The sequence below is a fragment of the Phacochoerus africanus genome, chromosome 10 (assembly GCF_016906955.1).
Source record: "Phacochoerus africanus isolate WHEZ1 chromosome 10, ROS_Pafr_v1, whole genome shotgun sequence".
NCBI lineage: Eukaryota > Metazoa > Chordata > Mammalia > Artiodactyla > Suidae > Phacochoerus > Phacochoerus africanus.
Genome location: NC_062553.1, coordinates 71,889,880 through 71,903,244, shown reverse-complemented (window position 1 = coordinate 71,903,244; position 13,365 = coordinate 71,889,880). Strand labels below are relative to the sequence as shown.

The 13,365-nt window shown below is 37.9% G+C and overlaps 1 protein-coding gene across 1 annotated transcript in view; it reads left to right on the top strand.

Annotated features, from left to right (window-relative positions):
* The window catches only part of CCDC158 (coiled-coil domain containing 158), an 85,935-nt gene that overhangs the window by 33,995 nt on the left and 38,575 nt on the right, over positions 1-13,365 (top strand). Inside the window, 5 exon segments of the mRNA XM_047799399.1 lie at positions 35-147; positions 2,433-2,549; positions 2,551-2,592; positions 3,814-3,906; positions 4,701-4,826. Coding sequence (XP_047655355.1) covers positions 35-147; positions 2,433-2,549; positions 2,551-2,592; positions 3,814-3,906; positions 4,701-4,826 — 491 coding nt within the window.

Genomic DNA, 13,365 nt, shown 5'->3' with positions numbered 1-13,365 from the left:
ACCTAAGGCCCAATTTACTTCTTTTTTTTTACAGCTATGAAAGTGGCAATGGGGATGCAAAAGCAAATTACAGCTAAAAGAGGTCAGATAGATGCCCTTCAGAGCAAGATACAGTTTTTGGAAGAGGCAATGACAAACGCAAACAAGGTGAGTGCCTGTCCTCCAGGTGGGGGAGGCTGATATGGTCACTCATTAATAAACTACAAGAAAGGATGAAACCTAGCAGAGATACAAGGTACAGTAGAGAAAAGACAAGATGTTATTTCTGACTGAGAGAATGAGGGGGAAGTTCCTGAAGAAACATTTGAGCAGGACCTCAAAAGAGCTAGTATTTTAAAAGTCCAGGAAGTGGGCAAAGGCTATTCTTTGTAAAGACAGAATGGTTTTAAAGAAAGCATATTTAGTTCTGTTTCATGCAAGATATGTGTTCCTAAAAGCACTGTGCTATGCAAAATTGTTCAGTAGAAACCACCACAGGGTTATGGCAACAACGGAATTAGGAGCACCACACAAAGGAACTTCATCAGTGACACAAGAAAAACAGGAACCTAATGAAAATGGTAGCACAGTTTTACACACATTAAATGCTTAAGAGATACATAAATACTGCAATGAAGATGGCCCTTTATCTTAAACAAGACCTGAAGTTTGCTTGTTGATGTGTGCGTGAAAGAGCTGCGGTGTGGGAGTCGTTAAGAAGGAGCAGAAGGTGATCTTTCTATAACAGCTAGTGTGCATGCACGTGGCTCCTAACGCAGAGCAAACCAGAGCTGTTTGAAGAGTGTGCCTGTGTGCTTTTTGTGTATTTCTGTGCAGCTCTGCTGAGCTGGGTATAGTTTTTTGAATTGACCTGGTATTTCTCATCAATGAAACTGTGCATAAGTAAATATGAAATTTGTGTCATGCTCTGATGTTCTCTCATGTATCAATCACTTTGGAACAAATTTGCACTTTCAGAAGAAGAGGTATAACAGAACTGACTATAATGGAGATGAGAAGATAAAAAGCATAAACAGAAAATAAGTACAACTAAAGTAATTGCTTTCCCCATATCCAAAATGAGCTGCTGAAATACTTTTTTATAATGAGGCTAAATATTAGCAAAAATGTACATACCCCTCATCACAAGGACTTATTTATTTATTCTGGTTTTGTTCGTTCCCATTTTTTTCTCCCATCCATTTCTCTTATTCTAAATTTTTCTTTTTTTCTTTTTTTTTCTTTTTGCCATACCCACAGCATATAGAATTTCCCAGACCATAGAGTGAATCTGAGCTGCAGCTGTGACCTGTGCCACACCTGCCACAATGCCAGATCCTTAACCCACTACACTAGGCCGGGATCAAACCTGCACCTCCACAGTAACCGGAGCCGCTGCAGTCAGAGCCTTAACCTATTGTGCCACAGCAGCCCTTTGTCTTTTACGTCCATTATTTGCCTATTTGGAATCTAAAGCATTAAGATGTTACTGCCTGCTGGCATCAGAAACCCCTGCCCCCTTGAAGGAAGGTGTTCATCAAAGCTCAATGACACTTCCTCAGATAGGAACAATGCAACTTGTGGAATTAATTTCTTAAGCCTCCTCTGCCTAACTAATCAGAAAAGGAACAATTCTTGGCATTGAAATGTGTTACACAGTGGCAGTAACTACTGCCTGGTTTACCTTAAACATTTTCTTTATAAAAACCAGGAATCGTGTGTCCTATTTCTTTTATGCCGGAGGACTCTACAGTAGGCATTTGTGATATGAACATTCAACCTTGAAACAAAATAGAAAGCCCACAAAGCTTTCAAATGCATCTTCTTCATTTTTATCTATTATTATTATTTTTTTTTTACAGCCGCACCTGTGGCATATGGAGGTTCCCAGGCTAGGGGTCAAATTGGAGCTGCAGCTGCTGGCCTGTACCACAGCCACAGCAACATAGGATCCAGGCCACATCTATGACTTATGCCATAGGTCACAGTAATGCCGGATCCTTACCCACTGAGCGCGGCCAGGGATCAAACCCACATCCTCACAGACACAACATCAGGTCTTTAACCTGCAGAGTCTTGACAGGGAAGCTAAATGCATGTTCTTTAAATTTCTTTTGTCATTTTAAACAAGTTTTAATAATATTTGGAATATGATTACTCAATTTCAGTCACCATATACGTCTGTTTTTATGACAACATAGTTATTATATATTTCATAGATTTTATCAAAGATGTATTGAGTGTAGAAAGAAGTAATTGTACTAGTAGTGATAAAAAAAGAGAGTACATGGTAACATAATTCTAGCAGCTTCCAACTCCAACTCAGAAGAAATTAAATGTCGTATCAAGTAAAACTATAGTCCAGATCTTTATGTAATAGTTTTGTATTTCCATTACAACGCAGCATCTACATCAGCATATTATTTCTCATATTTGCTCCTTTATAATTGTAGGAAAAGCATTTTCTAAAAGAAGAGAAGACTAAATTAAGCCAGGAATTGAGTACTGTTGCAACAGAGAAAAACAAGATGGCTGGAGAACTAGAGGTCCTGAGATCCCAGGAACGCCGTTTTGAAAGAAAAGGTTGCTAATATGGAAGTTGCTCTTGATAAGGTGGTTATTAACTAAATACATAAAGTAATTATCAACTAAATAGTTATTAACCTAGTAGAATTGTTCTGAATGAAAGCTCCATGTTGATAGGAACAAAATCTGTCAAATTGTATTGTATCCCAGTCCCCTCACACAGGAAAGAAAGTACTGTGTCCTGTAGAGAAGACTGAGCTTTAAAAACTTAGTCATGATGCATACTTTGTACAAAATTATCTTTTTTTTTTTTTGTCTTTTTTGCCATTTCTCGGGCCGCTCCCGCGGCATATGGAGTTCCCAGGCTAGAGGTCTAATCAGAGCCGTAGCCACCGGCCTACGCCAGAGCCACAGCAACATGGGATCCAAGCCGCGTCTGCAACCTACACCACAGCTCCCGGCAACGCCGGATCCTTAACCCACTGAGCAAGGGCAGGGATCGAACCCACAACCTCGTGGTTCCTAGTCGGATTCGTTAACCACTGTGCCACAACGGGAACTCCAAAATTATCTTTTTTTCAGGCTGACATGGTCACAAGGGCTGTAAGATACATGATGTAAGATGTTTCACAGCCTGAATAATTAAAAATGCCACCAATTTAACTTAGCATCAAAGGACTTGAATACTAGGTAGAATGTAGTCTGTTAATAATATCAATAAAAAGATTAAGTAATGCTAAAGTCCAGCACTTTGTGGAGTCCAGAAAGTACAGGTAGAAAATACAGCTTAAGAATGAGAAGGATCAACGGCACTATATTTGTCATTAACATTTATTGTAGAGGAGTAAATCTCTCTTTGTGTCACTTGAAAACTCTAGAATCCTGAACGTATACCAAAGCTAGTCCTTGATTCTTGAGAAATCAGAGCCTTCGCCGTAATCAAAATGATCTGTGATCCCAGCTATGCAAACTTCAATCCGAAGTTTGAATCAGAGATTTTCAGTTGTGGTTATTTTTATGTAAGTGTTTTTACGTTGCTAAAACTGTTGTTCATTTCTTCCGTAATTCATTCATTCTTTTGAGTGCTTTCCACATACTAAATGCCATGTAGATGCTGGGGCTGTGGAGGATAAAGACATGGCCTCCAATTACTCTGTTTCCTGAATAAAACAGATAAATAGATAAATGCCAAGCGTGCCAAGAATGGGACAAGTTTCCTTGAAGAGACGGTGACTCTGCATTATAGGTTGATAAAATAAACTTGCATAAAGAGTGGAGGATAAACCACATGTGGTTGCTTGATTGTAGGCATCTTTGCAGTTTGCAGAATGTCAGGATATAATACAGCGTCAGGAGCAAGAATCTGTGCGCCTGAAACTTCAACACACTTTGGATGTAAAAGTAAGGTCTTTTTTCCATCATAAATAGTAGTTTAAGCAAAAATTATACCTTTGAGATATTTTATATTTTCCTCATGTACTTTAGACACATTGACGTTATCTGATATTAGCTATTTACAAATCTACACAAACATTGTTACATAGCATACCTGTCCTTTTCGTGCATGGTAACAAATTGAAGCACCATGTGCTTTAGGTTAAATTTACATTGAGTGAGGGAAACACAGAAGTACCTAAGTTGGGGGACTGGGGGTTTGCATACAGGAAGGGGTCAGGCCAGCCCAAAGTATGTTTGGCTTCTTTGGGTAATAACAAAAACGATTTAGTTTGCATGGCAAAACGTGTTCTTTAAAAATAGTATATTTTCCGCTGAAGTATGTGTCTATTTTTTGAGTATATTTTAAAATTTCAGACACACACTAAAGCCTCAGTCCTGGCGACTTTCACAGGCAGGAGCACTCTCTAGGTAGAGAGGATCTTTCTCTGTAGGATGTCAGAACCAGCGTGCAGTCTCTGGCAAAGTGAGAAACCAACCTATTAGCATCCTATCTAGGTGCGTTTTCACCTCTGGAATGCTTTTATCAGTCGGAAGTGTGAAGGCATTTTCCAGCCCCATGATTAGTCCCCAGAGAGTAATAGCATGCATCCAGAATCATCTGGCTTAAATCTTTGGCCTATAACTTTGTAGAAATTCAACATGTAACACCGAAATTGTACTTGCAAAAGTACATTTGGATTTCACAGTTCTTACTATACATTGACAGTTGTTTTGCTTACATGTATATCGTCTTCCAGGAGCTTCAGGGCCCTGGATATACCTCAAATTCTTCTGTGAAACCACGCCTTCTACAGCCGTCATCTGCTGCCCGTTCTCATTCTAATATACCATCTTCCCAATCCACAGCCAGCTTCCTGTCTCATGTAAGTAACTGGCCATATGTTCTATGATGCAAATAGCATAATAGATAAATTTTTTTGGTCTTTTTTTTAGGGCCACACCCATGGCATGTGAAGATTCCCAGGCTAAGCGTCAGATTGGAGCTGTAGCCTCCAGCCTACACCACACTTACAGCAATGTGGTATCCAACCCGCATCTGTGACCTACACCACAGCTCACCGCTCTTAACCCAGTGAGCAAGGCCCAGGATCAAACCTGCATCCTCATGGATACTAGTCAGGTTTGTTTCCACTGAGCCACAAATGGGAACTCATAGGTAAATAATTTTAAATTGAGAAGAATTTCTTTTTTCTTTCTTTTTTGGGGGGTGGGAGGAGCACAGGTGTGGCATATGGGGGTTCCCAGGCTAGGGGTTGAATCAGGGCTGCAGCTTCCAGCCTGCAGCACAACCACAGCAATGCCAGATCGGAGCCATGTCTGCCACCTACACCACAGCTCACAGCAATGTCAGAACCTTATTAACCCACTGAGTGGGGCCAGGGATTGAACCCACATCCTCATGGATGCTAGTTGGGTTTGTTTCCGCTGAGCCACAATAGGAACTCCAAAAATTTCATTTTTAAAATATTTCTATAGTTATGATATTTTCAATCACTGGACTTTAGTTTATACAGACCAGGTGAATGAAAATGTTTTTCTTCCCTGTTTGGTGTTTTCTCTGGGAAAAACAAATTGAAATACTCAATGAGATTAATATTAACAATAATTGTTAGGGTAAGTTACTTAATAGCCTGGAGTTCCTGTCATGGTGCAGTGGTTAACGAATCTGAGTAGGAACCATGAGGTTGCGGGTTCGATCCCTGCCCTTGCTCAGTGGGTTAAGGATCCGGCGTTGCCGGGAGCTGTGGTGTAGGTCACAGACGCGGCTCGGATCCCGCATTGCTGTGACTCTGGCGTAGGCCGGTGGCTGCAGCTCCGATTAGACCCCTAGCCTGGGAACCTCCATATGCCGCGACAGCGGCCCAAGAAATCACAAAAAGACCAAAATATATATATATATATTAATAGCCCTATATTCATTTTTTTCCACTATAAGCATTTTCACTTGACAAAGCAAATGTTAAGATGGCTAAAAATAAGCCTCAGATGCCAAAGGCAAATTACCTGTATATTTAGTTCTCTGCCAAGATGAAAATGATTTCCTGTTTATTGTCTCTTCATGAACTATATGTGGACTTATTTATAATCACAGACTTTATTAATATTTAAATTTTTTATTCACTTTAAAATATTGGAGACTTTGGAAAAATTTTAGTTTAGACTTTCATACTTTTAAGACAGGGGAAAAGTATGTGCAATTTAAAATTCAGGTTTTATCTCTTCTGAAGTTGTATGTATTTATGGAACCACTAATCCCCTGCAACTAGTATTCAGTGCCAATGCTAAAGAAATGAGACTTATTTCATAAATCACACATGAAAGTCAATTTCATTAGTTAATGGTCTTATTGTATGTATTACATCAGCGTTGCCAGTAACCTACCAGTTATTCTGCTTGTGCATTTAAATAAAAGCAGGTACTACAAAATGTAAAACTTGAAATGGAGTCCTCTTACACGCATAAGATATGTGCACTAGTAAGCTACCTATCATACAACAAATAATATTCTAGCAAACGAAAGAATAATATTCATACTAGAAGTTCTACGTGGTTCTCTCTGGAGACTGGAACTTGGAGACTTGGGCAGAGGAAGGGCAGGAGGCCACTGCTTTTTGTTTTAAGTGTTATAAAGTCATTTTACCTTTAAAACTATATGCATATTACACTGATAAAAGTAAATTAAACCCCTCTTCCCAAAATACCCCATGAACCAAACAGCAAAGAAGGAACACCAACAAAGAACATTTGACCAGGGGTCTTTGGGACTTATTTGTGTGATCTTGGAAAATGAGTTAAGTGTATTGCACCTTTTCATCTCTAATAAGGAGTCTGGACTGTAGATCCAGCTCTAGGGTTGTCTAGAAAACCAGCGTTGAAATTCCATGACTTGCCGTTACCCAAAAGCCAGCATAGTAAATAGGCTCTTAATACATAGACTGATTATAAATATTTGTCTCCATCACTGAAAAAGTACTAAGTCATAAATCTATTAAATTAAAAATTTTAATTATAATTCTAACAGCAGTAATGAAGTGTATTTTTTAAATTGAACATTAAACATGTTATACACAATTACTTTCTTCCCTTAAAAATGTTTTATTATATAATTTTGCACATTAAATGTCATATGCATTCTTTGTTTTGTTCACTGATATGTTCTAAGTACTAGAACAGTATCTAGCATATGGTGGGTATCTAGTGCATATTTGCCTAATGGGTGAATGAATTTCTTGTAGAACATTGTGTTCAGATTTTCTTTGTTTCTACTGACAAGTCAGTTTTAAATCTTACTGTTGCTTTTTCGGAGGTGATTTTTTTCTCTGATCACTTGAAAGATTTTCTCTTTGTTTTGGTTTAAGTAGGTTGAGTGTAATGTGCCTACATATGGTCCTCTTTGTATTTATCTTTCCTGGGATTTACTGATCTTCTTGGATGTATGGATTGATATCTTTCATCAATTTTGGAAAATTTTTTATCTTTTATATTCTCTATTATTTTTTTCTATCCCATTCTCTTATTTCCTTCTGAGACTTGCATTATTAAGAAACTTTATTTTTTTAGTTGGTATATGATAACTCCATTATCTGAATCCCCTATGGACCTGTCACTGTTGTTTTCTTGGTTTCTAGTCATTTTTCCATCTGGTCATTTTGCTTCCTTTTTTAAAAGACTTTATTTTTTAGAGTAGTTTCAGATTCACTCTAAAATTGAGAAGATGCAGAGATTTCATTTCATTGTACTCTCTGCCGCCATACATGCACAGCCTTCCCATTATCAACATTAGTCACCAGAATAATACATGGGTTTTTTTTTTGCATAGATTTTTGTTAAAATTTTATTATAGTTGATTTATAATGTTCTGTCAATTTCTGCTGTACAGCAAAGTCACCAAGTTTTTCTCACATTATTCTCCATCATGTTCCATCACAAGTGATTGGATATAGTTCCCTGTGCTGACAGCAGGATCTCATTGCTTTTCCACTTCAAATGCATCTACTAGCCCCAAACTCCCAGTCCATCCCCCACCTCCCCCTCCCTCTTGGCAACAACAGGTTCCATTTTCCATGTCCATGAGTTTGTTCCTTTTCTATAGATAGGTTCATTTGTGCCATATATTAGATTTCAGATAAAAGGGATATCATATGGTATTTGTCTTTTTCTTTCTGACTTCACTTAGCATGAGAATCCATAGTTCCATCTATGATGCCGCAAATGGCACAAATGGCATTATCTTGTTCTTTTTATGACTGAGTAGTATTCCACCGTGTATATATAACACATGTTCTTAATCCATTCATCTGTCAGTGGACATTTAGGTTGTTCCATGTCTTGGCTATTGTGAATAGCGCTGCAGTGAACATATGGGTGCATGTTTACTTTTTCAGTGAAAGTTTTGTCTGAATATATGCCTAGGAATGGGATTTCTGGATCATATGGTAGTTCTATATTTTGTTTTCTATGGTACCTCCATACTGTTTTCCATAGTGGCTGTACCAATTTACATTCCAACACCATAGGAGGGTTCTCTTTTCTCCACACCCCCTCCAGCATCTGTTATTTGCAGACTTACTAATGATACCCATTCTGACTAGTGTGAGGTGGTACCTCAGTGTAGTTTGATTTTCATTTTTCTAACAATTTGTGATGTTGAGCATTTTTGTATGTGACTGTTGACCATCTGTGTGTCTTTGTTGGAGAAATGTCTATTCAGGTCTTCTGTCAAGTTTTCAATTGGGTTGTTTGTTTTTTTGCTGTTGAGTTGTACGAATTGTTTGTATATTCGGGAGATTGAGCCCTGTCAGTTGCATTGTTTGAAACTATTTTCTCCCATTTCATAGGTTGTCTTTTTGGTTGTTGGTTGTTTTTTTTTTTATGGTTTCCTTTTCTGTGCAAAAGCTTGCCAGTTTGATTAGGTCCCAGTGGTTTATGTTTGTTTTTATTTCTGTTGCCTTGGGAGACTGACCTAAGAAAACATTTGTACAGTTAATGTCAGAGAATGTTTGCCCATGTTCCCTTCAAGGAGTTTGATGGTGTCTTATGTTTAAGTCTTTAAGCCATTTCGAGTTTATTTTTGTGCATGGTGTGAGGGTATGTTCTAGTTTCATTGATTTACATGCAGCTGTCCAGTTTTCCCAGCACCACTTGCTGAAGAAACTATCTTTTTCCCCTTTTATATTCTTGCCTTCTTTTTGGAAGATTAATTGACCACAGGTGTCTGGGTTTATTTCTGGTTCTCTGTTCTGTTCCATCAGTCTGTAAGTCTGTTCTTCTACCAGTACCACACTATTTTGATTACTGTAGTTTTGCAGTAATGTCTGAAGTCTGGGAGAGTTATGCCTCCTGCTTGGGTTTTTTTTCCTCAGGATAGCTTTGGCAATTCTGGGGCCTTAATGGTTCCATATAAGTTTTTGAATTGTTTGTTCTAGTTCTGTGAAAAATGTCATGGGTAATTTGATAGGGATTGCATTAAATCTGTAGATGGCTTGGGTAGTATGGCCATTTTAGCAATATTAATTTTTCCAATCCAGGAGCATGGAATATTTCTCCATTTCTTTGAATCCCCTTCAATTTCCTTAATTTCTATAGTTCTCAGCATATAAGTCTTTGATCTGCTTGATCAGGCTTTTCCTAAGTGTTTAATTTTTGGGGCGTGATATTAAAAGTATTGTATTTTTATATTCCTTTTCTAAGATTTCATTGTTATTATACAGAAATGTAACCTATTTCTGAACGTTAATCTTATATCCTGCTACTTTGCTGAATTCATTGATCAATTGGAGTAATTTTTGTGTGGAGTCCTTAGGATTTTCTGTATATAGTATCATGTTATCTGCATACAGTATCAATTTTACCTTTTCCCTTCCAATTTGGATACCTCATTTCTTTTGTTTGTCTGATTGCTGTGGCTAGGACTTTCGACACTATGTTGAATAAAAGTGAGTTCCCATTGTGGCTCAGTGGTTAACTAATCCAACTAGGGACCATGAGGTTGTGGGTTCAATCCCTGGCCTCGCTCAGTGGGTTAAGGATCTGGTGTTGTCGTGAGCTGTGGTATAGGTCATAGACGCAGCTTGGATCCAGTGTTGCTGTGGCTCTGGGTAGGCCAGTGGCTACAGCTCCAATTAGACCCCTAGCCTGGGAACCTCCATATGCCGAGGGTGTGGCCCTAGAAAAGACCAAAAAAGAAAAAGTGGGGAGAGTGAGCATCCTTGTCTTATTCCAGATTTTAGTGGGAAGGCTTTTCAGCTTTTCTCTATTGAGTATTGTATTGGCTGTGGGTTTGTCATATATGGCTTATTATGTTAAGGTATGTTTCCTCTGTACCCACTTTGGTGAGAATTTTTATAAATGAATGGTTGTTGGACTTTGTCAAACGCTTTTTCTGTATCTATTGAGATGAGCATGTAGTTTTGGACTTTTCTTTTGTTAATGTAGTGTATGACATTGATTTGCATATGCTGAACCATACTTGTGGTTGAATGAATACCACTTTGTCATGGTGTGTGATCTTTTGTATGTGTTGTTAGATTTGGTGGCTAAAATTTTGTTGAGAATTTTTGCATCTATATTTATCAAAGATATTGGCCTGTAACTTTCTTTTTTGGTGGTATCTTTGTCTGGTTTTGTTATTAGGGGTGATGATGACTTCATAGAATGTTTTTGGGAGTGTTCCTTCTTCAGCCTTTTGGAAAAGTTTAAGAAGGATGGTGTGAGTTCCTCTTTGCATGTTTGGTAGAATTTTCCTGTGAAGCCATCTGGTCCTGACTGGACTTTTGTTTGTAGGGAGTGTTTTTATTATCTATTCAATTTCATTTCTAGTGATCAGTCTGTTCAGTTGATATGTTTCTTCTTGATTCAGTTTTGGCAGGCTGTCTCTTGAAACTTACCATTTCTTCTCAGTCATCAAATTTGTTGGCATGCAGTGGTTCATAGTATTCCATTGTGTTTTTTTGTATTTCTGCAGTTGAGATTTCTCCTTTTTCATTTTTTAGTTTGTTTATTTGAGTTCTTTCTCTCTTCCTCTAGGTGAGTCTGGCCAGAGGTTTGTCAATTTTGTTTACCCTCTCAAAGAATCAGCTCTTGGTTTTATTGATTTTTTTCTATTGTTTTTTGAATCTCTACTTTATTGATTTCCTGTATTCTGCTGTGCGAGGCCAGCTCAGCAGGATGGGGCTGAAGTTAACATAAAACAAGTCACAGAGACATTTATCTTAAGTAAAGGTGGGAACTGTGGGACTCAAGGTCTCAGGGACCAAGAGCCCTGCCTCAATAAACCACACTGCTTTTATTGTGCTTTTAGATGAGATTAAGTGAGGAGTGGCTATGGGTGGATAATATAGGGTTTGTTTGCTATTATATAAGTTCTTTTACTATTTTAAAAGCCACTTAGCTGGTAAAAGGTTAAGCTCTTACTCTGACCTCTAGGCACATAACAGTTCTTAAGCTTAAGTCATTTACCAGCACTGTGACTGTTTTTCAAGCAGGAAGATGGGATAAAGTAAAGAAGGACAAGATGGAGTTATCAAAGAAACATGTCTTGCAACACTGCTGACTTTAGGTTTTGTTTGTTCTTTTTCTAATTCTTTTAGGTGGTAGGTTAAGTTGTTGATTTGAGAATTTTCTTCTCTTCTGAGGAAGGCCTATATTGCTATGAACATCCCTCTAAGCACTGCTTTTGCAGTATCCCATAGATTTTTTTTGAATGGTTGTGTTTTCATTATCATTTGTTTTGAGGTATTTTTAAAAATTTATTTATTGAGGAGTTCCCATTGTGGCTCAGTGGCTAACGAATCTGACTAGGAACCATGAGATTGCAGGTTTGATCCCTGGCCTTGCTCAGTGGGTTAAGGGTCCAGCATTGCTGAGAGCTGTGGTGTAGGTTGCAGACGTAACTCAGATCCCGTGTTGCTCTGGCTCGGCTCTGGCCAGCAGCTATAGCTCCAATTGGACCCCTAGCCTGGGAACCTCCATATGCCTCAGGAAGCGGCCCTAGAAAAGGCAAAAAGACAAAAAAAAATTATTTATTTGTTTTTTCAAAGAGAGTCAAAATGATAATTTTAGTTTCAGAAGAAGCTGTCACATGAATTTGGATTAGAAAACATTATCAGGAGTACTTCACTTCTAGGGACACATACAAATTGAAAGTGAGAGGATGGAAGAAAATATTTCATGCAAATGGGGATCAAAAGAAAGCTGGAGTAGCAATACTCATATCAGACAAAATAGACTTTAAAATGAAGAATATTTTAAGGGACAAAGAAGGACATTACGTAATGATCAAAGGATCAATCCAAGAAGATGATATAACAATTTAAAATATCTACGCACCCAACACAGGTTCACCACAATATATAAGGCAACTGCTAACAACCTGACAAGGAGAAATCGACAATAACACAATCATAATGGGGGACTTTAACACCCCACTTACAGCAATGGACAGATCAACCAGACAGAAAATCAATAAGGAAACATAGGCCCTGAATGATGCATTAAACCAGATGGACTTAATAGATATTTATAGGACAATTCATCCAAAAGCAACAGAATACACATTCTTCTCAAGTACACATGGAACATTCTCAAAGTTTGATCATATCCTGGGCTACAAATCCAACCTCCGTAACTTTAAGAAAGTTGAAATCATATCAATCATCTTTTCCGACCATGACGCTATAAGACTGGAAGTCAACAAGAAAAAAACTTCAAAAAACACGAACACGTGGAGACTAAACAACATGCTACTAAACAACCAATGGATCACTGAAGAAATCAAAGAGGAAGTTAAAAAATACCTAGCAGCAAATGACAAGGAAGATACAACACTCCAAAACCTATGGGATGCAGCAAAAGCCCTTCTAAGAGGAAAGTTTATAGCAATACAAGCCCACCTCAGGAAACAAGAAAAAGCCCAAATAAACAAGCTAACTTTACATCTAAAGCAGCTTGAGAGAGAAGAACAGACAAGACCTATAGTTAGTAGAAGGAAAGAAATCATAAAGATCAGAGTAGGAATCAATGAACTAGAAACAAAGAAAACCATAGAAAAGATCAATGAAACAAAAAGCTGGTTCTTTGAAAAGATCAACAAAATTGATCAACCCCTAGCCAGACTTATCAAGCAAAAGAGAGAGGACTCAAATCAATAAAATTAGAAATGAAAAAGGAGAAGTAACAACGGACATCCCAGAAATACAAAGGATCATAAGAGACTACTATATGCAACTATATGCCAGTAAAATGGAAAAGCTAGAAGAAATGGACAAATTCTTAGAAAAATACAATCTTCCAAGACTAAACCAAGATGAAATAGAAAAGATGAATGGACCCATCATAAGAACTTAAATTGAAACTGTGATTAAAAAACTTCCAACAAACAAAAGTCCAGGACCAGATCGCTTC